Source organism: Bufo gargarizans, chromosome 3 (genome assembly GCF_014858855.1).
Source record: "Bufo gargarizans isolate SCDJY-AF-19 chromosome 3, ASM1485885v1, whole genome shotgun sequence".
Classification (NCBI taxonomy): Eukaryota; Metazoa; Chordata; class Amphibia; order Anura; family Bufonidae; genus Bufo; species Bufo gargarizans.
The window spans coordinates 56,982,108-57,009,311 of NC_058082.1; the positions used below are offsets into that span (position 1 = coordinate 56,982,108).

The 27,204-nt window shown below is 41.2% G+C and overlaps 1 protein-coding gene across 1 annotated transcript in view; it reads right to left on the bottom strand.

Annotated features, from left to right (window-relative positions):
- The window catches only part of ASIC1 (acid sensing ion channel subunit 1), a 334,986-nt gene that overhangs the window by 291,304 nt on the left and 16,478 nt on the right, over positions 1-27,204 (bottom strand). Inside the window, exon 2 of the mRNA XM_044286604.1 lies at positions 23,288-23,653. Within this exon, the coding sequence (XP_044142539.1) occupies positions 23,288-23,646 (359 nt within the window). The 5' untranslated portion in view covers positions 23,647-23,653. The remainder of the gene's footprint in view (positions 1-23,287; positions 23,654-27,204) is intronic.

Consider the following 27,204-nt stretch of genomic DNA (forward strand, 5'->3'; position numbering starts at 1 on the left):
TTCTGGTCACTCGTGCAGTCTTTAAGAGTCTCTCCTACTGAGCACTGGTTTCTTAATGCAAAAAACTAGTGGCTGTAGACGTAAGCAAGTCTTTAGGTATAATCAACAGAGCTAAAGAAGACAGTCAAAGGTCAGTGTTAGGGATGAGTGAATCGACTTTGAATGAAACATCCGAAGTCGATTTGCAGGAGCTCCGTACAGTATTAGAATGTATTGGCTCAGATGAGCCAAAGTTATTGCTTCAGGAAGTCTTGTGAGACTTCGGGTAATAACTTCATAAATTAATTTGTACTGTAAAAAAACATTTCCCAAACTTGGTACAAGGTGCCACTTGGAACCGAACCCGAGTTTGGGAAATGTTTTTTTACAGTGCAAATTAATTTATGAAGTTATTATCCGAAGTCTCGCAAAACTTTGCGAAGCAATAAGTTCAGCTCATCTGAGCCAATACATTCTAATACTGTACGGAGCTCCTGCTCCATACAGAATTAGAACAAAGTTTTATGCGAATCGACCTCGGATGTTTCATCCGAAGTCGATTCGCTCGTGCCTAGTCTGTGTGTCTGTCCCCCCCCCCCAAAAAAATATAACAATTTGCATAGGTAGAAAGTCCTAAAGTCCCTCAATATTCGCTGGCTGTGCATTAACCCTTTCCACATTACAATGCTGATATAGGTTTATAACAGTGCAAATGTACAGGATTTCTTACATACCTCCCAACTTTTGAAAATGACAATAAGGGGCAAAAGCAGTGATAATACTAAGCCATGCCACTAACTTATACCCACATTGTGCCCCTTTTAGTAGTAAAGCCCACAATGTGTCCGCCTTTTTGTAGTAATGCACAAATTGTGCCCCCTTTTAGTGGCAATGCCCACATTGTGCACCACTTTTAGTAGTTATACCCACATTGTGCCCTCCAATTTGTAGTGCAATCTATGTTAAAAAAAAAAAGACACTCCCAACTTTTGAAAATGATGGGGGGGGGGGGAGGGGGGGGGGATGCAGTGATAATACTAAGCCGCTAACTTATGCCCACATTGTGCCTCTTTTAGTAGTAATACCTACATTCCCCCTCCCCCCTTTTAGTAGTAATGCCCACATCGTACCCCATTTTAGTGGTAATGCAAACATTGTGCCACACTTTAAGTAGTTATGCCCTCATTGCGCCCCCCTTTTAGTAGTGCCAATAAAATAAAAAACACTACTCACCTGGCTATTCCCCCCCGATGATCTGATCTCACCCTGCGCTCCTCAGCAGGCACGATGCAGTCACACACACAATGCGCTGCTGGGCTGTGTAGTAGGAACAGTGCAAGCCCGGAGATCAGCCTGTGTGCCCCTCCTACACAGCTCAGCAGCGCAGTGTGTGTGTGACCACATTGTGCCCGCTGGGGAGCACAGGCAGTAGAATGGTGAAGCATGGAGCGTACAGCTCCCTGCTTCCCTATTGTAATCAACTGTTTCTGCATCCTAAAGGCACAGAGTAAGGTGAGAACGGGACATACCTCGGCTCTTTGGGACCACTGGACAGCCTGTAGCTGGCCAGCTAAGTCCTGTCCTAGGTTGCTAACATAGCAAATATGTTTATACAGCTAGACCTGCCAATAACCTTAATACAGTTCCTATGTTTGTGTGTTAAAGACAAAAGCAGAGCCATTTACAGTGACTTCATGTTTGGATGTCATATAATAGTTATATTTTATGTCCACAGAAGCATAAAAAGATAATGTGCCTTTAAGATTCATTATATAATGTAAGGTTAAGCTTAATGACACAGCAGACACAACAGAAAGCAGACACAACAGAAATCAAACTGTTGCTGCTAAGCAGGGGCCTTGACCAATCCTAGCTATCCTCACACAGCCCAGGAGTTTTGACCAATTACAGCCAGCCTCACACACAGCTTGTGTTGGAAATTCCCCTAGAAGGAACTGCTGGAATCTTTATTTCCACCAGAGAGAGGAGCTGAACAGACACACACTCCACTAAGAGCTGTGTTTTATGGAAGCAAGAGGCCAAAATAGGTATTTAAAACAGTTTTATAATGTTCCTACTGTTAATATAGTGATTAGAACTGTATACTGAGCCAGTTATATGTGTGTTTACTTACAATCCCACCAATTGCAAACTACAAAGTTCACAATTCAAATTCTAAATTGCATACAACCATACCAGATCATACTCAACCAATCTGCAAATAGTCACTACTAACTGCATATTGCAAATTGCGACCAAATTCAGCAAATGAACTATTAGTTAGACCTCAGATATACCTCTCAGAGAGATCATAAAGTACAGAAATTCAAGAGAGAAATATATCCACTATTTTATGTTGAATGACAAGATTGAACAGTTGAACCACCATCCTATGCATAACGCCATTTTGTGATATCTTTTCAACACGTGTTATGTACATGGACTATCTGCTGTGGAGTTGGCGGTGTTATATGAAGAAAAGTTAATGAAGAAGTTATTTCAAGCATTTAGTGTGCTCTTTAAACCTACTGTTTCCATTGAACGGCGCTAGAGGAATTACAGAGTAATGGACAGTCTGATTAGACTAAAAGTCAGAGATATCAAAATTATTCTAATGCCACAGCGCAAAAGGCACTTCATAGTTCTGCGCCTGCCACACAGCCACTGAAATCCAGGACTTCCCAGCCGGATCCTGTATGGCTGGGAGGTATGATATTACACTAAACATATAAATACAGTTCAACACAATGTTCTACCTGTGAAAAAAAAAATCCTTACCTGCGTTCCAGTCACCTGACTCTATTCAGTGGTCCTCCAGTCCCTGTCCTGTACATTTCCAGAAGGACGAGGGCACGTGAGCCGCTGAATCCAATCACTGGCGTCAGCAGTGACATATTCCCAAGCAGCACATCACTGCTGGTTCACGTGCTGTTTGGGGACACATCACTGCTGAGGAAGTTTAGAGGACGGGGATTGTAAGATCACTGAAAGGAACCAGGGAGCTAAACGCAGTCTCAGGGAGGAGGTGACTATGGATTTTTTCCAACAGGCACAACACACTGCTGTTAAAAGACAATAATGTCCAAAAAGCTGGAAAACCTCCTTAAAGAGGACCTGACACCAATCCTGTTTTAGTAAATACTTGCATACCCAGTGCAAAAACAATTCTTTTATATAACTCTGCATTGTGCAATTCCTCCAATGTTCCTCCTAGAAATAATTTATAAAAATAAATTAATACCTAAGTGATACCATTTCCCTTGTCAATAGCGTGTGTCCTTGCACAGTCTGGTACTGTCATCAGTAATTGGACAATGTGAGAGTGTGTAGACATACACCCCAAGTGGTAACACCCAATTATCAATTTATTAATAAACCTCTAGAAGGAGTAAAAGAGGAACAAAGAATGCAGATTTATGAGAAAAGATGCTCTAGAATTTTTATCTCATGAAGTATTTACTAAAATAGACGTGAAGACAGAGCGTCTTCAATGTTAAGGCTCCCAGCAACCATGGGGTTGAGAGATCCCCTGTAGTAACTCAGTTCTGGATGTACATGTATCCAGGGTAGGTATACCTGCCAACACAGATTTACAAACTACATACTTCTATGCCCTTCAAGCTGTAAACATTCCCAAATCATGACCAAAATTACAGAATTACCACTATTGCCAACATGTGTGATGGGTCCAAAACAGAGGGTAGAGAAGGTATATGATATTTTGTGTTTTTTTTTGGTTAGAATTTACCCTAGCATATTACGCTTAAAGGGTTGTCCCAAGATACATTATTGAGATGGTTCCAGGATGACCATTGTATGTTGAAACCATTTTAACTTGAGTAATCGGTTCCAAAGCACCAAAATATTATCCAAGATACAAGAAAATGAAGATTTAAGAAAAATAAGCAGATAACTAAGACAGGTCCTTACATATAACAGTCAGGAATAGCTGATAACTAGCAACTAATCCAGCTATTTTACCAGAGAAGTGGCCTTGATTGGTTGGATCTAAGTCTGAGACATTGTATGTTGAGTCTAGTTTCAACTTACGATGGGTCAGAAAAGACCGCTGTATGTTGAAAATATTGTGTCCTCAGGCCATTGTATTTTGAGTGGACACTGTACATGTCTCAGCCCTGTACCTCACATGGACCCAGAGATCTACACATTCTTGCTGCAATTGTTCAGCTGGATTTAATTCACGCTGTCAGCAGAGAGGATGTGTCTTTTCTTAGGGGGCATGTCATTTCATCGGGATGTGTCCTTTCTGCTGCAGCTCTCTGCCACAGCTCAGGTGGTGTTTCCTTTCTGCTGCAGCATTCTGTTACAGCTCACGGGGTTTATCCTTTCTGCTGCAGCTCTCTCCTTATCACAGCTCATGGGGTGTGTAATTTATGGTACAGCTCTCTCCCTCTAACTGTCACAGCTTCCAAAAAAAGGTAGGGTTGGTGGCAGTTAAAGAATGGAACTGAGCATGTGCGACCACATCAGCGAGCTGGACAGAGAAATAAGGAAAAGAACAAACAGCAGGTGGCGCTGCACAGATACATTTTATTGAATAAGTCATTGGTTATACTAACTTTATAATTACATGCAAATATAAATGTATTCAGATCCAGGTTCTGGTTTCAAAATTGCTATAAGGGGCACTTGTGTTTAGGTAGAAATTAATATAATTATCTACATGTTACTTATACGCTGGATATTTTCAGATCTAAAGCCTTGGAGTGCTGTGGAAATTTATGAAATCGCATTATCTGCAGTCACACACAATGCGTGACATATAAATTCTGTGTATCGTTATATCTAATCCACCACAGATTGCTATGGATTGCTGGTGCAGAAGGTGAAAAGGACAAGAGTAAGTGGCCTTGGAGTCACAGCATTAGCTGCATAATTCCAATAACTTCTCCTTAGAAAAAGCAATGGAGAAGTAAACACACATGAAGGATTCTTCTTGTATCCTTGGGGCAAATCATCTAACTGTGCCGCTGGACTTGCTTCTGTATTTGCACGGGTTGCTTTAGGTGCACGCGTCTACTGTACAATATTTAACACTGTAATAAATGTCCTTGCACTAAATATGTGTTGGGTAATCTTTAAAGGGAGTCTGTCAGCAGATTTACCCCTTTTTAACAGTTGCCATTATGCTGTAGCCGCAAAACAGACGATTAACACGGTACCTTTAAACGCTTTGGTGGACTTTTAAATCTGCAAAAAACGAACTTTGATGAGGGCTCGCAAGTGCCCAGGGCGGAGTCCACCGTGTTGGAGCCCAGGCAGCTCTGCCTCTTCGGCTCTTATCCCCGCCCAGCCTCCTCCTCTGCTCGCCTATCTGTTGTCTTTCCCCCTCAGCGAGATCCCGCGCCGACGCGATAACTTCCTTGGCCGGGGCATGCGCACTGCCATGCCCATTGCTGACACGGCATCGCAGTAGCTTATGCGCATGCCCCGGCCAAGGAAGTCATCGCGTCGGCGCGGGATCTCGCTGAGGGGGAGAGACAACAGATAGGCGAGCAGAGGAGGAGGCTGGGCGGGGATAAGAGCCGAAGAGGCAGAGCTGCCTGGGCTCCAACACGGTGGACTCCGCCCTGGGCACTTGCGAGCCCTCATCAAAGTTCGTTTTTTGCAGATTTAAAAGTCCACCAAAGCGTTTAAAGGTACCGTGTTAATCGTCTGTTTTGCGGCTACAGCATAATGGCAACTGTTAAAAAGGGGTAAATCTGCTGACAGACTCCCTTTAACCCCTTCTATTTGCAGCGATTTTCATTTTTCCTCTGTGCCTTCAATATTCACAGGACTTGTTTCCAAAATGTATCAGGCTAGATGTTCTTTTGCAAACTTCTGAAGCTGAATTTTGTGGTGACGACGCAGAAAATATTTTCCTCTGATGATTCTTCCAGGAAGTCCATATTTGTGCAGGTGTCGGTGAACAGGAGAACAATGTACCACAACTCCAGAGTCTGCTAAATTTTCCTGAAGGTCTTTTGAAGTCAAGCTGGGGTTCTGATTTGACTTTCGAGCAATCCTACAAACAGCTGTCTTCAGACCTTCTCTTGACCTCCACTGTTCCTGGTAACTGCTATTTCTTAATTACATTTCGAATTGAGGAAATGACAACCTGAAAGTGCTTTGCTATCTTCTTATAGCCTTCTGCTTTGTGGGCCTCATCCATTTTTATTTTCAGAGTGTTAGGCAGCTGCTTAGAAGAACCCTTGGTTGTTATTTTTTTGGGACAAGGTTAGAGGATTGGGTATTTATAAAGCTTTGAATTTTGCATCACCTGGCCCTTCCTAACGATGATTGAGAACAAGCCCTAAATCCTAACAGGCTATTTAAAAACTGAAACTGACAAATCTCGCCGCGATCTTCCAGCAGAGGATGAAACCGTCACTGGGCTCGGCGCATGCCCAATGAAACATTTGAGGCTGATTCCCTCAGTTCCGAACACTGACTGCGCCTCCACTATTCTGGTTCAACTGAGGGAATCAGCCTCCAATGTTTTACTGGGCATACGCCAGTGACGGTCTCATCCTCTGCTGGAATAGCGCGGCGAGATTTGTCAGTGACACTGAAGGCAGGGGTGGGCGGAGTTCTCTGCTGTTAGTGATCTGGGGGGGGGACAACGGCGCTGCTGGGGATGTAGAGTATGAGCCGAGGAGAGGCGTGCTTGGGCTTTGCTGGAGGGCGGGCCTGGGCACTCAATGGGGGTGTTCCTGGGCGCCTTTGAACAAAAATAATGCCCCTCTGGGCACCTTACTACCTCATTTGCATAAGAAATAAAGTGGATTTTTTCAAGATAGAAACCAAGCAGCAAGGAAAGAAAAGCACATCTGGAAAGGAGGAAGTAAGTGCTACAAGACAATAGTTTTACTTTAATGGCGATGATTCTGGTGACAGATTCCCTTTAAGGTCTGAGACCTCGGTCAAAGTTATCTGAGTGCTCAAATCTCTTGGGTTCAACAGTAATATTGACCAGGGGTGTCCAAACTTTTGCATGCCACTGTAGATGTTGTATTTCCATCATCATTGCTGACCCACAAAATAAGTTTTACTACTTTTAAAAATAAAAACCTTTCTTTTTTGAAAAAAAAAAATAAAATATGCTTTGTGTCACAGTATTTTAAGACCCATCCTTTTTTTTTATTATATTACTGTTGGTGGATCTGCATGAGGTTTTTTGTTTGTTTGTTTTTTGCAAAGATAGGTATTATTTTGGAGTACATATAAATATTTTGGGGAGATGAAATACAAAAACAGGAAGTCTGGCATTGGAATAAACTGAGGGATGAATAATAGTTTATCTTTTGTTTATGTCTATTGTGTAATTAAAAAAAAATCTGAATTGGGAAAGGCTTTTACTTTAATTTTAATATACGGTTTATTTTTAATTGTTTACAAAAATGTAACTTTTTATATAACCAATTTAGGGATTTGAGACTGATCGTCTGTACATCTACATTTTCTAGGGATATATACGGTAGTTTTCTATTATTTGAGTCTGTTTTTTTTTTTTATGTAAAACACCATTTAAATGCTGTTATGCATCTGTGGGGGAAATTTATAATAACTTATGATATTTATTATAAGATAATTTTTTCAGTTGACTCTGCTTTGGAACACATTTACAAAAAATATATCAAATATTGAATGCTTACATTTGGTGCATCTTTAAATCGAACACTTTTGTCTAAAAATTTTACTCCAGTTTCCCCCTAGCTGGATCCTTATTGACTTGTCACATACCGACGGAATCTCATTGACTATAATGGGACCTGACGAGATCTGGCCGGTTTCCAGCATCAATGCAGGCATTCGGGTTAGACAAATACCGCTGCATGTAGTACTTTTTGTACAGCTAAAAGCTGGTATTTATGCCAGAAACCGGCAGGATCCCCGTCGGATCCTATTATAGTCAATAAGGATCCGGCTATGCCAGATACAGTAAACTCCGGTAGTCTGTTCCTCTGCAGGAACATTTCATCAGCATTTGTGCCGCATATATGAACATAACCTAAATAGGTACGGTTAGTAGATACTAGTTATACACTTTCTCCTTTACTAGCATTCATCACAGACAGGGGTGTAGCTATAGGGGGTGCAGAGGTAGCAGTCGCTACTGGGCCCAGGAGCCTGAGGGGGCCCAAAGACACTTGTGCCACATAAGAAGACACCGGCATTATAGAAAGTGCATGATGGTCAAGTTACACCTCTGGCTGGAGGGAAGGGGTTAGGTCAAAAATTTGGCATGGGGGGGGGGGAAGGTTGGGTTGCTGTTTAAATTTTTGCCTCAAGCAGCTCAATTGCTATGTGCTCCCCTGCCCCTGGCCACAAAGCACTGAGGGAAGGGGGGCCTAAGATGAACTCTTGCACCAGGGCCCATGAGCCTTTAGCTATGCCCCTGATCACAGATTCTAAGAAGTAAAATGGATGACGATAGAGAGAAAATATAGGAAAAGAAAAAACCTAATCCAGCTCATCCGCTGTATTAGTGCCCAGGGTAGTAGTGTGCACAAAGCTGTGTGTCTGGTTCATGTCCATCCCCATATTACATTCACCTGCTGGGATCTGTTCCTGTCTTGGGGATACAAGACTAAGGGGGTCATTTATCCAACTGGTGTAAAGTAGAACTGGCTTAGTTGCCTGTAGCAACCAATCAGATTCCTCCTTTTCATTTTCCAAAAGAGGCTGTGAAAAATGAAAGGAGGAATCTGATTGGTTGCTATGGGCAACTAAGCCAGTTTTACTTTACACCAGTTTGATAAACGACCTCCTAAGTTCACACAATGCATTCTTTGCACCTTCTGGGTACTTGTGACCGATGTGTATGTAAGATGACTATATGGCACTCTCTAATATAGTCTTTGTGGATATACTGTGCTGTTTTTGCTATATTTTATAGGCCATGTACAATTGTTGGGAAAGTCTTTTGTGGTGTCTCCATACAGGTTCTGTCCATAAGATGGCCGCTAATGGAGGGTCATGTGACCAGACACATGACTCCGCCTGCTTCATTCAAACACACTGCACTAAACTCCCAACAGTACAAGTGCAGACGGCACCTGCAGTGCATTGAGTGGAGGAGATATTACATGGAGGTGATTTGCCTGGTCACATGACCTTCTATCAGCGGCCATTTTATGGATAAGACCTCTCTGTGGACAGCAGAAAAGACCTGGCCAAAAAAGAACCTTCCATCTCTCTTGACATGTTTATTTTAGTAATTCTACTCCACATAAAATCTATTTTGGAGCGTCTTTTCTTCTGACCTCTGTGTTGTGCCATTCCTCAGTTATACCTATTAGAAGTTTATGGATAAATTGGTGTTACCAGTTGGGTGTGTGTCCCTGCACACATTGACATTGTCCTATCAGTGCTGCCAAGGACAGGCTGTGCAGCGACATGCCCCTTTGACAAAAGAAATAGCATCACACAAAGACAAGGAAATGTTAGGGCAGCTCACCAGAGTATGAGGTGAACCATGAGGTGACGGGGACTAACACGGGAGCTCAGTTGGCTTAAAACCCAAAAGGTTAAAAGACAATGTAAAATTAAGGGTAAAACAAAAAAATAAATGACTGTCTCTCAAGTGATTAAGTACATAATTGAATAGATGTATTTATGTGTTATTATTAATAAGTGGAGGTAGTTGTAGACAGCGCTGAGATAGAAGCAATTAAAATTAATAACTCGGATAAATTAATATAATACGTGAATCCCATATCTTGCTAGAAAAGAAGCTAAGAAAACAAACAAAAAAACACAAAAACAACTGTCATATACTAATGAATAAAGTACAATTCATAAAGGAAATTTAGCCTGTGGCCCCCCCATCACAAGTCACCGGTGACTCGGTTGCACATGCACCAGTAAATTGAGGAGAGGAGGAAGAGCGGAGACCTCTATAGCCAGCCTACGCTCTGTATTACAAAGGAATCTCCACCGTGTACATGACAAGCTGGACTTTATCATGCTAATGGCTTACAATGTAGTGGGAATCTGGGAAAAAATTCCAAATGGGTGGAATTAAAAAACAAACAAACGCCGTCACCTTTTAACGAGTTATGTTTTTACGGCGCTCACTATGCGGTAAAACTAACTTTTGCTTTTCGTTCATAAGATCAGCATGATTACATTGATACCACATTTGTATCCTTTTTAGTTTTTTTTGCGTTTTACTACTGAAAAAAGAGTAGTTACTAAACCAGACATGTCATGAGAGGTGACAGGTCATCTTTAACTAATCATCGATCAATGTATTTTTCCTCCATCAGGCCTCGTTCACATTTCTGTGTCAGTGTCACATCCGTGAAAAAAAGCGTACGTGTTTAATCCGTGAAGCTGTCTAGAAAGGATCCGTGGTTGGTCCGTGTGTCTGTTTTTACCATCCGTGTGTCATCCGTAATTCACTGAAGTTGCTCAGCTGAAAATTAATTTCCAAAGAATCCCCTATCAGTCTTCAGTGAAAAACGGACACAGCACGGACACAACATGTATATCAGTGATTTTCATGGACCCATAGACTTCAATGGGCATGCTTGGTCCGCATCATGGATCACAGTAGTGCATGTCTCTGTGATTTTTTTTACTGATCCATGGTCAGTAAAAAAATACTGAAATGTGAACAGACACATTTAAATCAATGGGTACGTGTGCTGTCCGGTGAAAATGTGGACAGCACATGTCATTGAAAAACGGAAATGTGAACGGGGCCTCCGTATATAGTAGTCCTTCACGTGGTTAGATCTGAGGTGAAAACTCCTGGATGAAACCACATTTGAAGTATTTTTTACTGGATGCAATAGTTATACGTTGATATTGATAGTGTTCTTTCTATAGTTCTAGTTATATCAGACTCAGCAAGTGTCCCGACTATGTACTTAAAAACTGTAAGACCTCTGGTTATACTGGGTATTTATCCTGTATTTGGCATTAGTATTTGTAAGCCAACACCAGGAGATGCCTTAGTTCAGGTTCAGACCACATTTGTGGCTTATCTGCACACAGTTTTTTTTAATGGAAAGTTAATATTTTTTGTCGTTTAGGCCTCGTTTAGACTTTTGTTGTCCATGGTCTCCATGAACAGCACATGTACCCATTGACTTTCATGTTTTTCCACAGACGCGGGTCTGTGGCGACACCACAGAAACATGCCCATGTACATGATTACGGATCCCTCGTGAAAACCACAGACCCAGCAGGGATGCCATCCATGTTTGGTCCATGGTTGTCCTCGACCATTGATAGGAGATGTTCTGGAAAGTAATTTTCAGTCTTGCAGTGTCTGTGGAATGCAGATAACACATGGAGGGCAAGAAATGGACCGAACACGTATCCTTCATGGACATCTTTACAGATGAACCACTGACCATCTTGTCACGGATGTGTGATCATGTGAATGAGGTCTTATTCTCCAAAAGATCCATGGCTGCCATTGACATATATGTCTGTCTCAAATTTAAGCAAAGGTCTCAAATTGTCTCTTAACGATAAGAGTGGATTTGAGACTCATGTCATCTAGTAATGTTCATCATATAGTCTTAAGGTAGATTCTAAAACTACAATCCTCCCAGAATCCTCATTTCCTTAGAAAAGGGAACAGCCAAGAAAGTGTGCATGCTGGGAGTTCTAGTTGCACAGCAGCTGGGGAGCTGAAGGTTGCTGTTCCTGTGGTAAACATATCCAAATGTATAGAAATATGTGGTACTCAGTGATAATATAATAACACAAAATTTTGAGATTCAGTGAAAATCCCTAAAACAGTATTATGGTATACACAAAAAGACAATAGTCACTCGGTGTTGGCACAGACTTTCTCAGGCCTGAAACGGTCGTTGCCTTTTTTTGGATACCACAGCATTGACACACTGTTTTTATAGATTTTCAATAAATGGCAAAAATATCGGTGAGGGACACATCTTTCTATACTTTTAGATATACAGTTTGTTTTGTAGTGTTTGTCGAGAACCAAAGTGCTCGGGTGCTTGAGTAGAACACCTCAGGATGCTCGGGTGCTCCACCGAGCACCCGAGCACAATGGAAGTCAATGGGAGAACCTGATTAAACCAGGCACCCCCTGCTCTGAAGAGGGGAGGGAGTCTGGTTCATAGGAAAAGGTCAGAAATTTATGGAAACACCACCGAAATGGTTTGGGAACAGCATGGGGAGGATGTCTGGATGTATCTCGGACTCCCAGGTCGTTGCTGAGAACGATGTTGTTCGAGTAGTATGTCACTTTTACAGACTGACAATAATACGCACAAAACCGAAGATAAAATCAATTTTAGAGGAAAAATTATTAGGAAACATTCTTTCCTGTATATTTACTTGTATATAAAGTGCAAGTGCTGCCAAAAATTACAAGGAAGAGGCCCTCCGATACAACCTGTATATCACATAAAGGAGGGCCTCATTCACAGCGCAGTTTTTGTAAGTGTATGCGCAAAAAAAGTACACAGAATGTCACAGATGTTTTTAGGATGCGCACACGTTAAACAGGAGATGTAGCACAAATAATGTCGCTGTCCGCAGCGTCTATGAAAAAAGTACACTGAATGTCACTGATAATTTTAGGATGCGCAAACGTTAGACAGGAGGTATAGCGCAAGTAATGTTGCTGTCACCACCGGCTAATAAAAATTACACTGAATTAATGTCAGTGATATTTAGGATTGGCAAACATTATACAGGAGATGTAGCGAAGGTAATGTCGCTGCCACCAGCAGCAAAAAAAATTGACTGAATGTCACTGATATTTCGGATATTCTTTCAAGGGCAGGAATCTATTGGATACGCTTAAAATGGTTTTCCAAGATTTTTTTTTTTTTTTACTGATGACCTATCTGATTGGTGGGGGTGGACACCTGATAGGCACTGGCGCTCACAGTAGTGCTGCAGCCTTCTCTCAGCTCACCAGGTACAGCACTGTGCATAGCAGCATTGTATAGCAGCTGTGCTCGATATAGCAGCTCAGGCCCGTCCACTTCAATGGGGCTGAATTGCGTCATGCAACGTCACGTTAATTGGTTAGATGGTCTAGGCACAACTCATCCCCATTGATGCAGGGCCTAAGCTGCGAGAAGGCCGTGGCGCTACTGTGTGCTCAGCTGCCCTCTGAAACAGCTGATCGGCAGGGGTCCCGGGTGGCAGTCCACCACTGATCAAATACTGATGACCTATCCAGAGGATAGGTCATCAGTGAAAAACTCTCGGAAAACCTTTTAAAACGAACATCTCTGAAACAGCTAGATAAGCCACCAACCAGCGGAGATAACATTCTAGATTTAGTTTTCTGTTATGGTATTTAAGGTTAAAGTAGAAGAACAGTCGGGTTCCAGTGACCACCAATCTTTACAGTTTAATATAAAAACGAACTGGCAACAATCCTACCGTACTAGGAAAGTGCTAGGCTAGAAGGAATAATTTTAAGGAAATAGGGGTGTTTAAAAAGGGAATTAAAAGGGTGGAAAACAACAGCAGGTGTGTATGCCAAGGGGACTCCATTAAAAGTGGCCATCTTAAAGACAATTAAACGATATGTTAGACAGATCAGCAATAGTTAAAGGGGGAAGAGACCACTATGGTTTACTAGAGAAGTAAGTAATATAATAAGAGAAAAGAAGGCTGCTTTTTCAATGCCAGGTGATTTAACATTTTTGTGTTTTCATTTTTCTCTCCATGCCTCCCTCCTGGAGCCATAGCCTTTTCATTCTTCCAATCACATAGCCATACAGAGGCTTGTTTTTTTTGCAAGGAAAAATGTACTTTCTAATGGCACCATTTACTATTGCATAGGATGTAATGGGAATCTAGAAAAAAATTCCCAATGTTGTGGAATGGGAAAAAAACTGCGCAATTCTGCCTCAGTTTTACGGGTTTTGTTTTTTACAGTGTTCCCTATGTGGTAAAACTGACCTGTTACCTTCATTCTCCAGGTCAGGATGATTACAGCAATACCACATTTACAGTATATCATTTTTCTTTTGTTTCAAAGCTGAAAACTGTAAAAACTTTACATCTATGGAGCTGTGTCACAAGAAGACAGTCTCAGAAGGGTTTGGATAAGTAAAAGAATTCCAATGTTTTTAGAACATAAAGTGGCACATACCAGATTAGCTAAATTTGGCTTGGTCAGGTAGGAGGGTAAAGGGGGCAGGGGTGTGGGGTAAATGGCCCGGTCTGGAAGTGGTTAATATGCCTGGGATAAATACATGTCTATCCTAAGATAAGTAATAATATAAGGGCAGACTAGATGGACCTTGTGGTCCTTTTCTGTTGTCAATCTTCTATGTTTCTCTAGGATGTTAATGCAAATAGGAGACGTTAAATGTGCTTTCTTGTGGCAAAAAAAAGCAATATCGTCATTGACCTTTCCCTTACCAGTACAGCACGTTAATTGGAGAGCCCATTTCTACCACACAGTTAATTGAATGGCTTGATGTATCCAAGAGTCAGCTGCTGTTTTATGTAAGAATTGACGGTTTCACTTTAATTGCTTGTTAGTAAATATTTTTACTTATGAGGGAAGTGGTAAGATCTTCCAAGAAGATGTTTTTGCATACTTTTTTTTTACAATTTTATTTCCCATGAGGAAGGCTCGAGCTGTTTTCATTCCTGCTCAATGCATGCAGTAATAGTGGGGAACAGTTTGCCTGTCGCAATCGAATACACGAGGGGATATCCAGGACTTAGTGAAGAGAGAAATGTAAAGCTTCACTGGATCGCAGATGTCACATTAAAAATAGAATGCGAGGAGAAGACTATTGCTGTACATACTAGTTAGCCATTTTCTTAAATGGTATGTTAAAGGGGTTTTCCAGGATCTTGATATTGATGACCTATCCTCTGGATAGGTCATCAATATAAGACCGGTGGGGAGTCTGACACTGGGCGGCGTCCACACCAATCAGCTGTTTCCTGCAGCCGTGGGAGCAGAAACGATCACTTTGAACAGAGCCAGAAGAACAGCTCCATCAGTGTAGTGGCCTATTCAAATGAAACTTGGACTGTTTGAGTAGAGCAGCAGTAGCCAATGTCCACTGTAGCTGGCCAGCTAAGACCTGTCCCAGGTTGCTAACATAGCTTATATGTTTATACAGCTAGACCTGCCTATAACCTTAATACAGTTCCTATGTTTGTGTGTTAAAGACAAAAGCAGAGTTATTTACAGTGACTTCATGTTTGGATGTCATATAACTGTTATATATATTGCATTCACAGAAGCAGAAAAATAATATGCCTTTAAGATTAATTATATGGATGTGAGGTAAGCTCAGTGATTCAGCAGAAACAACAGAAAGCATAGAGTTAGGGCTTATTCAGACGGCCATATGCTATCCCACTCACTTCCATGGGGCCCTTTTCTATTCCACGGTTCCGCAAAACAAATGAAACATGTCCTATACTTGTCCGTGAAAATCAGGACATGGCCCCATTGAAGTGTATGGGTCCGCCAAAATACTGAATGCTATCCGTTTTTTTGCGGATCCGTTTTTTGCGCATACGGCCGTCTGAATGAGCCCTTAAACTGTTGTTGCTGGGCAGGAGTCTAGACCAATCACAGCCAGCCTCACACACAGCAGGAGTCTTGGCTAATCACAGCCTGCCTCACACATAGTCTGTGTGGGAAATTTCTTAGCAGGAGCTGCTAGAAATTATTATTCACCAGAGAGAGAAGCTGAACAGACATTCACTCCACTAAGAGCTGTGTTTTATGGAAGCAGAGAGGCCAAAATAGGTATTTAAAACAGTTATATAATGTTCCTACTGTTAATATAGTGATTAGAACTGTATACTGAACCAGTTATATGTGTGTTTTCTTACAGTTCCACAAATTGCAAACTACAAAGTTCACAATCCAAATTCTAATTCCATATTGCAATCAAAATTGCATACAACCATACCAGATCATACTCAACCAATCTGCAAATAGTTACCGCTAACTGTATATTGCAAATTTTGACCAAATTCAGCAAGTGAACTATTAGTTAGACCTCAGATATACCTCTCAGAGAGATCATAAAGTGCTTAACTAACTTAAAGTGAGAGTACAGATACTGAAGAGAGAAATATATCCACCATTTTATGTTGAATGACAAGATTGAACAGTAAAACCAACATCTTATGCATACCGCCATTTTGTGATATCTTTTCAACACGTGCTATGTACATGGACTATCTGCTGCAGAGGCGGCAGTGTTATATGAAGAAAAGTTAAAGTTAATAAAGAATTTATTTGAAGCATTTGGAGTGCTCTTCAAACCTACTGTTTCCATAGAACAGCGCTAGAGGAATTACAGAGTAATAGACAGTCTGGTTAGACTAAAAGTCAGAGATATCAGAATTCTTCTAATGCCACAGCGCAAAAGGCACTTCATAGTGCTGCGCCTGCCACATCCACTATGCTCCATTCAACTCTTTAGGACTTCTATGTCTAGCATTCAAACAGGGGAACATTAGAACCCCATTCTCACGATTGGCTGGGGCCCCAGCTTTGGACCCTGCCAATGAGACATTTCTCCTTTGTCTTGTGGACATGAATATGTGTATTTCATGTAGAAACCCTTCTAGGAAAGCCTTTTGAACTTAAGGACCAGACACATTTTTAGGTTTTTGTTTTGCTCTGGTAATTCAGATTGTATAATTTTTTATTTTTGAGGCTGAATGAGGCCCTGTTTTTTTTTTTTGTGGGACATGTTGCACCAATTTTTATTATTTTTATTTTGGTGGGCCAAGCATAAAAAAATCGAAAGTGTATCAATTTAAGGTATAGCGAGATGTTAGACTAGTATTGGAAGAAATTTCTGGTGGTGATGATGAACAGGTTAGACTTTGGCTCCTACAAAGGGAGGTATTTTGCATTCGCTCTCGCTTTCTTAGACTCTTGACTCTTGAAAATTGCTTCTAAAATGTTAATTCTTCTAAGGCTGAGTTCACATTGTTGTAGCAGCAGGAGAACGGAAAGGATAGATTTGGCACATAACTGAGCCGAACGGAACCTACGGACCCCATAGACTATAATAGGGTCCGTTAGGTTTCCGCTCAGAGGAAGGTTTTTGAAGCAGAGACAATAGTTGTACATGCAGGACTTTTGTCTCTGCTTCAAAAATCTTCCTCTGAGCGAAACCTAACGGCGGGCCCGTAGGATCGGTTCGGCTCAGTTATGTGCCAAATCCATCCTTGGAGGCTGAACGCTGATGTGAACTCAGTCTAACATCCTAAAAAATAAAATGTCAACAACGATCTTAAGCCTCTTGCACACGAACGTGTGCGCCCCATGGCCGTACTGCGGCCCGCAATTTGCACAAACACCCACCATGGGGCAGCCGCAGCAGATCGCGGACCTATTCACTTTAATGGGTCCGCGATCCGGACGTTCCGCAAAAAGATAGGAAATGTTCTATCTTTTTGCGGAACGGAAGCACTGGACGAAACCCCACGGAAGCACTCTGTAGTGCTTCTGCAGGGTTCCGTTCTGTGCTTCCGTTCTGTACCATTCCGCATCTCCGGATTTGCGGACCCATTGAAGTGAATGGGTCTGCATCCGTAATACGGAATGCACACGGAACGGTGCCCGTGTATTGCGTATCCGCAAATGCGGTCCGCAATACGGCCACGGAGCGCACACGTTCGTGTGCAATAAGCCTTATACTGATGACCTATTCTGAAGATGGATCATCAATATCAAGATCCTGAAAACGCCTTTAACATAACCTTTAAAAAAAATCCCAGAAAATGGCTAACCAGTATGTACAGCAATAGTTTTCTCCTTTTTTCCTTTGTGATGCACATAGGGATAACAACTTTGTGAGAGAGTTTATTGTACTGTATGGTTTTTGTGTCCCGAATATGGACTTTAGATGTACAGGTCCTTCTCAAAAAATTAGCATATTGTGATAAAGTTCATTATTTTCTGTAATGTACTGATAAACATTAGACTTTCATATATTTTAGATTCATTACACACAACTGAAGTAGTTCAAGCCTTTTATTGTTTTAATATTGATGATTTTGGCATACAGCTCATGAAAACCCAAATTTCCTATCTAAAAAAATTAGCATATTTCATCCGACCAATAAAAGAAAAGTGTTTTTAATACAAAAAAAAGTCAACCTTCAAATAATTATGTTCAGTTATGCACTCAATACTTGGTCGGGAATCCTTTTGCAGAAATGACTGCTTCAATGCGGCGAGGCATGGAGGCAATCAGCCTGTGGCACTGCTGAGGTGTTATGGAGGCCCAGGATGCTTCGATAGCGGCCTTAAGCTCATCCAGAGTGTTGGGTCTTGCGTCTCTCAACTTTCTCTTCCCAATATCCCACAGATTCTCTATGGGGTTCAGGTCAGGAGAGTTGGCAGCCAATTGAGCACAGTAATACCATGGTCAGTAAACCATTTACCAGTGGTTTTGGCACTGTGAGCAGGTGCCAGGTCGTGCTGAAAAATGAAATCTTCATCTCCATAAAGCTTTTCAGCAGATGGAAGCATGAAGTGCTCCAAAATCTCCTGATAGCTAGCTGCATTGACCCTGTCCTTGATAAAACACAGTGGACCAACACCAGCAGCTGACATGGCACCCCAGACCATCACTGACTGTGGGTACTTGACACTGGACTTCAGGCATTTTGGCATTTCCCTCTCCTCAGTCTTCCTCCAGACTCTGGCACCTTGATTTCCGAATGACATGCAAAATTTGCTTTCATCCGAAAAAAGTACTTTGGACCACTGAGCAACAGTCCAGTGCTGCTTCTCTGTAGCCCAGGTCAGGCGCTTCTGCCGCTGTTTCTGGTTCAAAAGTGGCTTGACCTGGGGAATGCGGCACCTGTAGCCCATTTCCTGCACACACCTGTACACGGTGGCTCTGGATGTTTCTACTCCAGACTCAGTCCACTGCTTCCGCAGGTCCCCCAAGGTCTGGAATCGGTCCTTCTCCACAATCTTCCTCAGGGTCCGGTCACCTCTTCTCGTTGTGCAGCATTTTCTGCCACACTTTTTCCTTCCCACAGACTTCCCACTGAGGTGCCTTGATACAGCACTCTGGGAACAGCCTATTCGTTCAGAAATTTCTTTCTGTGTCTTACCCTCTTGCTTGAGGGTGTCAATGATGGCCTTCTGGACAGCAGTCAGGTCGGCAGTCTTACCCATGATTGCGGTTTTGAGTAATGAACCAGGCTGGGAGTTTTTAAAAGCCTCAGGAATCTTTTGCAGGTGTTTAGAGTTAATTAGTTGATTCAGATGATTAGGTTAATAGCTCGTTTAGAGAACCTTTTCATGATATGCTAATTTTTAGAGATAGGAATTTTGGGTTTTCATGAGCTGTATGCCAAAATCATCAATATTAAAACAATAAAAGGCTTGAACTACTTCAGTTGGTGTGTAATGAATCTAAAATATATGAAAGTCTAATGTTTATCAGTACATTACAGAAAATAATGAACTTTATCACAATATGCTAATTTTTTTAGAAGGACCTGTATATTTAAATATTTTTTAATGACAATATGTTGCACAGCCCTAGAGACCTTTATCAGGTCCTGGACCTGGATATCTCTATGGTACCAGCGATCACCATTACAAGGGGAATCCTTGTTTTGAGGGCCAATAAGCTAGTGAAAGCAGATGTATGACCAATGATGATTCCTAAGCAATAGTTTTTGTATACACTCAAAATTAAAGGTGGCACTATTTGGCACCCCGCTGTAGGCGCTACAATTCTACTGTGAGGCTTTTTTTACATATGACTCCAGTGCGGTCATATATCTTCTTAAATGCCCCTGAGGAAAGTGTCCAAAGGGCAGCCTTCTAGAGAAGTTTACATATGGTTGAATGAACACAGTTCTTCTATTGTGACATTTTGAACAAAAAAGAAAAAAGAGTCTGGGGCGGCTCTGTTGAGGGGTGAGGATGTAAAGCAGAGGAAATACGGTGAGACCTTTGTAGCGAGATGTTTTAGAAATGAGTGTTAGACTTGTGCCGGATGATATTGGAAGAAATTTGACGATAAACAGGTTAGAATCTTGCTCCTCCAAAGGGAGGTTTGGATTCACACTCGCTTTCTTAGCCCTTTGACTACATGCAACTTGTCATTTTAATGTATTTATCTGATTGTGTCAGTATCAGCTGATGGTCGGGCCCTATCATAAGTCCTAGGTTATCTGTATTCTTACACTTTTTTTCTAATAGGGTCCAGGAGCTTCATGTTACACATCTTATAGACCCATATCTACTTCATGGACTGTGTGATTATTTTGTCCTTATTCTATGTATTGTATTTGCTGTATTTATGTCATGTTACAGATGGCTCATTTTTCTTGTTTCAATATACGCCTATTTACTTCTGCATGGGGACAAGTCATGCATGCATGAGAAAGGGAGATAAGCCCCCAAAACGCCATGTCAAGATGCCTAATTCCCCTCCATGTGGAACCTGCATCTATCACTTTGGACTTTCTGTGCACCATGGGTGATTATGTCTTTTTGCTAAAGCTTTTGTATTGCTATTTATGGTGAAGATTTATAATACTATTTGTATGCAGAGGGTCAAACAAAGGGTCGTGGTGTGCTTTTTCTTAGATTTGTTGTACTCCTTGTGTTAATAAATCTCCACCATGCTACAGTACTAAGCTGTTTACCATGATCGTTGTTTTTTAGTAGATTTATTTTTTATTTTTTTAAGCAATGCAGGGCTGGAGCTTTTGAGATGGAGAATGCAAACTGTCTACCAACAGATGCACTAAATATGTACAGTACTTTACGTGACTAATTTTTATATTCCCCTCCTGTTGGTTCTTGCATTTTTTGTTAATCAGGGGACGTTTTTTCCTTTTCTCTTAGACCAAATTTCTCTCTTTATCTTAAGGTGTTTTTCTTTGTTCTATAATATTGTCCTGCAGGGGATATATTGATTTTGTGCCTTGACTTCACTGAACACATTAAAGCAGTTATTATTATCAGCCGGTTATTTGTTACAATGCGGCTTGTTGATTATTTTTTTTCTGTCCATTTAATTACATTCCTTTCAACTAAGTTCTCATTGCAGATATACATAGTGTTCAGTATTCAGCAGTAAAAAGGTATAGTCCAGGAGTTTCCATCTAGCATTACGTGAAATTCTGCTGTCAATATTGTGGAAAATGAGGCCTGAAATAGCAGCGATCGTGATAATGTGTGACTACATGTATCCATAAAAAGAGAAGATATTGGGCTATAGAAAATTCACCAGTCATTTGGTAATACTACACAGAGATCTGCGGTATTTAATGGGGGTTTCTAGTTAAAAAAATAAATATTTTATATACCCTATTGAGGAGTAGTCAGGGGCAACAAAGAGCGTCTCTCACTCTGGAAGACCAGTCCTGTCCTGCATTACACAGACAATCCACTGATTTGAATAAGAATTGTGTAATGCTTAATCTCCCCAGTGGTGGCGCTGCAGGAAAACTGAACACATACTGCAGGTTTCACCACAGATAACTACTGATTGCTGGGGGTTACCAGCCAGGGATACTATGCGACCAGCACCAGCTTAACTTTAAGGGACCTTTCCAAGAGGTAGGGATTGTCCCTAAATGCTACATGAAATAAATTGTGACTAGAGATGAGCAAATCTCTGAAAATTCGTGTCAGGAACAAATCTATTCTACCCAAATTGAAAGTGCTACAATTTGCATATGATACTCTTATGTGTCCTAGGACTTATATTCTTATTCTTTAGTATCTCATTTATACTTTATTTATTTATTTTTCTCTCTTTTCTCTCCTCAAAAGTCTTGAATCACCAAAAATTGGGATCAGATGCAACTCTATTTACAAAAATCGGGTCCAATCTAGTTTAGAATTGATTTTCTCATCTATTATTGACCACTAATTTTATGTAATCAGAAATACACGTAAAGAACGGTAGATCTGTATGAGCTTAATATTCTAAAAACCTGCATTGTGCTTTTTCCATTAACTATGACAACACGTAGGAATATGTTTATGTAATCACTGTTATTACAGGTAAAGAATAGAAGAAAAAAATACAGTAAGTGTTCACATTATAGTATGCGTCACTTCCCCAGTACAGCACCACCTGTGCAGTTACCTGGTGGTTCACTGCTAAAGGGGTTAATGATTACATTTTTTGCACTTTTTTCCCCCTAAGGCTGTATATAGGGGTAAGGGGCTAATTGGACAGCCCTTAGATTCAGTTGCAAGGGGTGGGCTGGCCCCATCCTCCTTAACTTGGGCCATGTGTGGGTAGTCTGTGGTTAGAAGTCGGTGACTGAGGAGGCGGAGAGAAGCAGACTGAGAGGCACTATCATTTTGAGCAATCTAGCAGCCAGCGAACTGATGGAAGAGACAAAAGCAGATACTAGCCTCTGGAGATTGAACAAGAGAATAGAAAAAGAGAGAAAACTTTCACCCCTTAGGTTGAATTGAAAAGATTGCACAGCTTAACTGGAAAGGGACTATCTCCTATATGCAGCCTTGGAGACACTATTTGATGCCAAATTTTTTTTACCAAAACTGGCCTTATTATAAATCTGAACCATCAACTGGAACTGCCACAGTATTGCTTTGCCTTGTACACCCTGCCTTGCACTTCACACCCCACTGACACCAAGGGCACCCCCCGCCCACCATTCAGGAGACCTCACACAAGCACCACCACTCTCATCCTCTCCCCTCCCCTGTGGACTGCCGCGCACCACACCTCTAGTAGCCATGTTCTGATGGAAAATAAAGTATAGAATGATATTTAAAAACCAAAATAGGCCAAAGGTATAAATTGCCTACACTCAGTGTCAGACTGTGGTTCCTTGGGGGAAACATTCCCTCCATCTATACAGAATGTGAGCACATCTACTTTCAATTTCATCAATATCATGGTTGTCACCATTGCACACACAGAACACATCATCAATGTGATCTAATTATTTGTGATATGATTGGATCCAAAGTCAGCTGCAAACGAGGTTGTCTTCTGCTGGCCACCTACTGCATTATTGCCTGGGCTAACATAAGGGTCTTCTGGTATTGCAATGGCCAGGTCCAACCCTGTCTACTCTGTTTGTGCTGAATGCAATCAGTTATTTCAGGCAAAAAAAAAAGCTGACTTAGTATTCTTCAGTAGATTTATAGAGAGGATATACAGAGAAATATCTGTTCCCATGATCACTACTGTATGTCACATAGCTCTCATTCTTGGGGTCTCCAGAAACATAGTTGACATTAGTAGTTGTTTTTATAAGATGCACTTTCATAAGCCAATAATATGCGTATCATGACAGAAGGATGTCAGGTCGGCAGTGGATTCCCTCTTACCGGTTGTTGAGCAGACTCAGTAGCTCCCCCGCATGGTAAAGGTCATTCTTTGTTACTCGGCTGAAGCGGAACTCATTGAGGTTACAGAAGGTTATAGCTGGAAAGGTCATCCTGGCAGCAGCAATCTCGTCCAGTTTGGTGACATGTGGATAATCAAAGTAATAGATGATCCTCTCAGTACACACAAACAGCAAAAGGGACATAGAGCCCAGGAAACATAAAATCCAGATCATCCGCCGACATGAAAAACGCTCATAGGAAAAGATGTGGGCAAGGCCATGAAGGGTGGAGCCACTGGCAAAGGCCTGAAGTGTCACTGGCTGGGGGCTACCCAGCTCCTCTGGTTCCTTCACATCCATGCGGGCACTGGAAGAACAAGAATAACTTATAAGATGAGATTTATCTTATGGACAAACTTGTGGCAATAGAAATATGGAAAATAGAAAAGACCTCCTCTTATAATTTTATGTTTTTACCATCTAGTCTTTTTTTTTTAGATAACATTAATAGAGGGCAAAGCGATAAGTTAAAGATTAAATTACAACCAACCAGTGTCATCTCGTTTTCTAGCCAACCAGTGTCATCTAGTCTTACCCTTCTATACAAATAATGCAATTATCCACCTTGCTCTCCTTTACCGCCAGCCTATACACCAGGCATCTCAAACTGCGGCCCTCCAGCTGTTGTAAAACTACAACTCCCACAATGCCCTGCTGTAGGCTGATACCTGTAGGCTGTCCGGGCATGCTGGGAGTTGTAGTTTTGTAACAGCTGGAGGGCCGCAGTTTGAGATGCCTGCTATACACCATTCAACATGAATTCATAGTTACATATTAATATAATTTATTGAAAAGTTGAGCAACTTTGCATGTTGCATTCTGTAGCCTGAGTTACAGCCTGTATTACAGACTGGAGCTGAATTCACAATCTTTTGCCTTCAGAAAACAACTCTCCAACATTGCAGGAAAAGCCGTCCCACTGCATAACAGGAGCGTAGATAAGCTGTTAGAATGTGTCGATCAAGAGGCTACTGCTGCTTAGGACCACCGGCAGAATTGTGACTGCAGCTCTAGACTGTGATGCAGGCTGTACGAGCAAAGTAATGGCATGAATTTACAAGGTTACTCATATTTTTTATCTTTGTATTAACATAAACCTTAAAATCTACATACCTTGATAGAAACATGCACAATGCCATCCAACACAATATAGTAATATCATCAACTGTACGCAATCCTAGCTGGAGATATATGAGCTCTAACGTGAAAAATAACAGCTCATCCCAAACTTAGCTTCATCACGAGTGTCGCGTCTAAAGCCAAACTATCACAGTGTTACCGTAAATTTGTACATAGGCAAATGCTCTGACGTTAATGTGACATTCTCATCAATTACTAGCTGCATCTCCCTCCAGAAGCAACAGGTGGTATGGTTACATATGACCCAGATGCCAGAGGATGCCTTGAGTAGGCAAATCATGTCTGGGTGTCAGGTCTCTGATCGCGCTGTGTCCCTAATGCTACACTGCCACCCTGGAAACTATATGGAGTCGGAAGCAGGCAGCTACATACATTATAATGAAGTAGTACTGCAGGGTAGGGTACCCGGACCTGAACCAGAACTTTTTCACTGAAGTTCGGGTGATTTTATTACTTTCTGTTATAACATGGTTATAACGGAAAATATTAGCATTCTTAGGATAGAATGCTAAATAAAATGGTCATTGTGGGGTTAAAAATAATAAAAAAACTCACCTCATCCACTTGATCGCGCAGCTGGTATCCTTTTCTTTCTTCAGGACCTGCGATGACGTCACGGCAATCACCACGTCGTAGTGAGCGCGGTGACGTCATCGCAGGTCCTTTTACAGGTCCTGCAGAAAGAAGAAAGAAGAGGATACCGGCTGCGTGATCAATTGGATGAGGTGAGTTTTTTTTTAATTATTTTAAACCCCTCAATGGTCATTTTATTTAGCATTCTTTCTTAAGAATGCTATTATTTTCCATTATAATCATGTTATAACAAAAAATAATAAAGTGAAGTTCAGGTCCCTATTAACTTTAATGGGGTAGGGGTTAGGCTTCGGTGTCCGGGTCCCGAACCCGAACTTTGACTTGAAGTTCGGCCGAACCCAGCAAACCTGAACTTCATCGGGTTCGCTCATCTCTACTGCAGGGTATTGTGATTTAGCTCCCATTCAACAGACTGTGCGCCGCGCTGAAGTACTCCGGTATCGGAAACTACACAGTGTATGGAGCTGTCTGCCTCCACTCCACACACTCTAGAGTTGCCCAAAACAGCTGATTGTTGGGGGTGCTGGGAATCAGACCCTTACCAATTTTATGTTGATGGCCTATCCAGAGGATAGGTTACCGATATTTGTAGGACAATTCCTTTAAACTTTAGGCTATCATAAGTAATAGGTCTAAGTAAAAGCCTTTAGCATCCACAAGGGTCATGTTTGTTCCTTTTGTTGACTATGATAAATTCGGCAAATCTTCTACCTGTCTGGTCTAGTCTTAAAGAAAATGTGTCATCAAAAAAAGGCCCATTATTTAAGTCATGTTTTTATTTTAACATATTTTAAAATAATTTTTGATGATGTTACTTTTAGTTTTCAGTGTCAATATCTATATTTAAACCCATAAAATCCTGCAGTTTTCATACTGGCCGCTAAGCCAAATAATAGGCGCCACTTCTTTGTCTATACAGATCACTTTGCTGCAGTTATCTGCTTATCTGTCATTCTAATCCTGCCTGTAATGATAACAACTATGTATATAGATAGGACAGGATCCACCATTGTCAAAGCTTATCTATTCTTTCCTTGTGCACGGGTCACAAAGCTTGCCTAATTTAGTAATGCTTTCTAAAAACTGTTAAGAAGAACTCGGGCAAGAGGGTCGTCTCCATGATCATGTTCGGGAAATAGAATAAAAAATCTGTGATCATAAAAAAAAAAAAAAAAAAAAAGATTAGAAAAAAGGAGATGTGCTGCTATCTGGTTTTAACCAGCAGATACAATTTCCTTTAAATTGTATAAATTTAAGCTTGTCATAATAACTCTCCCCTATAGGAATCCATTCACAGAACAACCATGTAATATATGATTGCATTGAATCCAACACAGCGGGAGCCTCTCTTCCCAGTGACTATCCATCCTGGCTGATACGGGGGTCCCCCAGTGTAGGCAATCCCCCTCAATGAAGTTGATCTGCCCTAACATGGGGTTTATAAACATGGTTTAGATGTCTAGAGGTCAGCATGCTGGGAGTTGTAGTTTCCAACAGCTGGAGTGCCGTAGGTTGCTGATCCCTTGTCTAGATAGTAAGTATATTGGGGAATACTAACAATAAGAGCTATACTAAGATCCATTTAAGCTACACGGAAAAAAGATCATTTTTGCCACAATTTACAGTTTTTTTTTAGTCTTCACTCATTTCTTTTTCCTCATCTACGTGTAACCCATTGTTATTCACGGCGGCAAGAGACTAAAATGAAAATCCTTAATAATAAATAACCTATAATAATATACAGTAATGGGAACCCAGCAACAAATGAACACTTTTCACTGACAACTGCTAATGCAAAATAGCCTCCAAGACGACATCATCAACAAGGAGATGAGGAGAAGAGATGGAGATTGCATCTTCCCTCGGCCTCGTGAGTCAGATTATAAATGCAGGTCTGTGTGTATCTCTAGGGAAACGTCGGGGGTATAGTGAATACTTCATATATTCTACATATCTGTACAAAGACTCTGTGAGCTGAACAGGAATAAATAAGGTGGCCATAGAAGATCATTTTGGCCATGACTAGCTGAATGTTTCACAACTGAATGATAAGGAGAGATATAATAATAATAATAATAATAATAATAATACTAATAATAATAATAATGTGTAACATATCCTAAA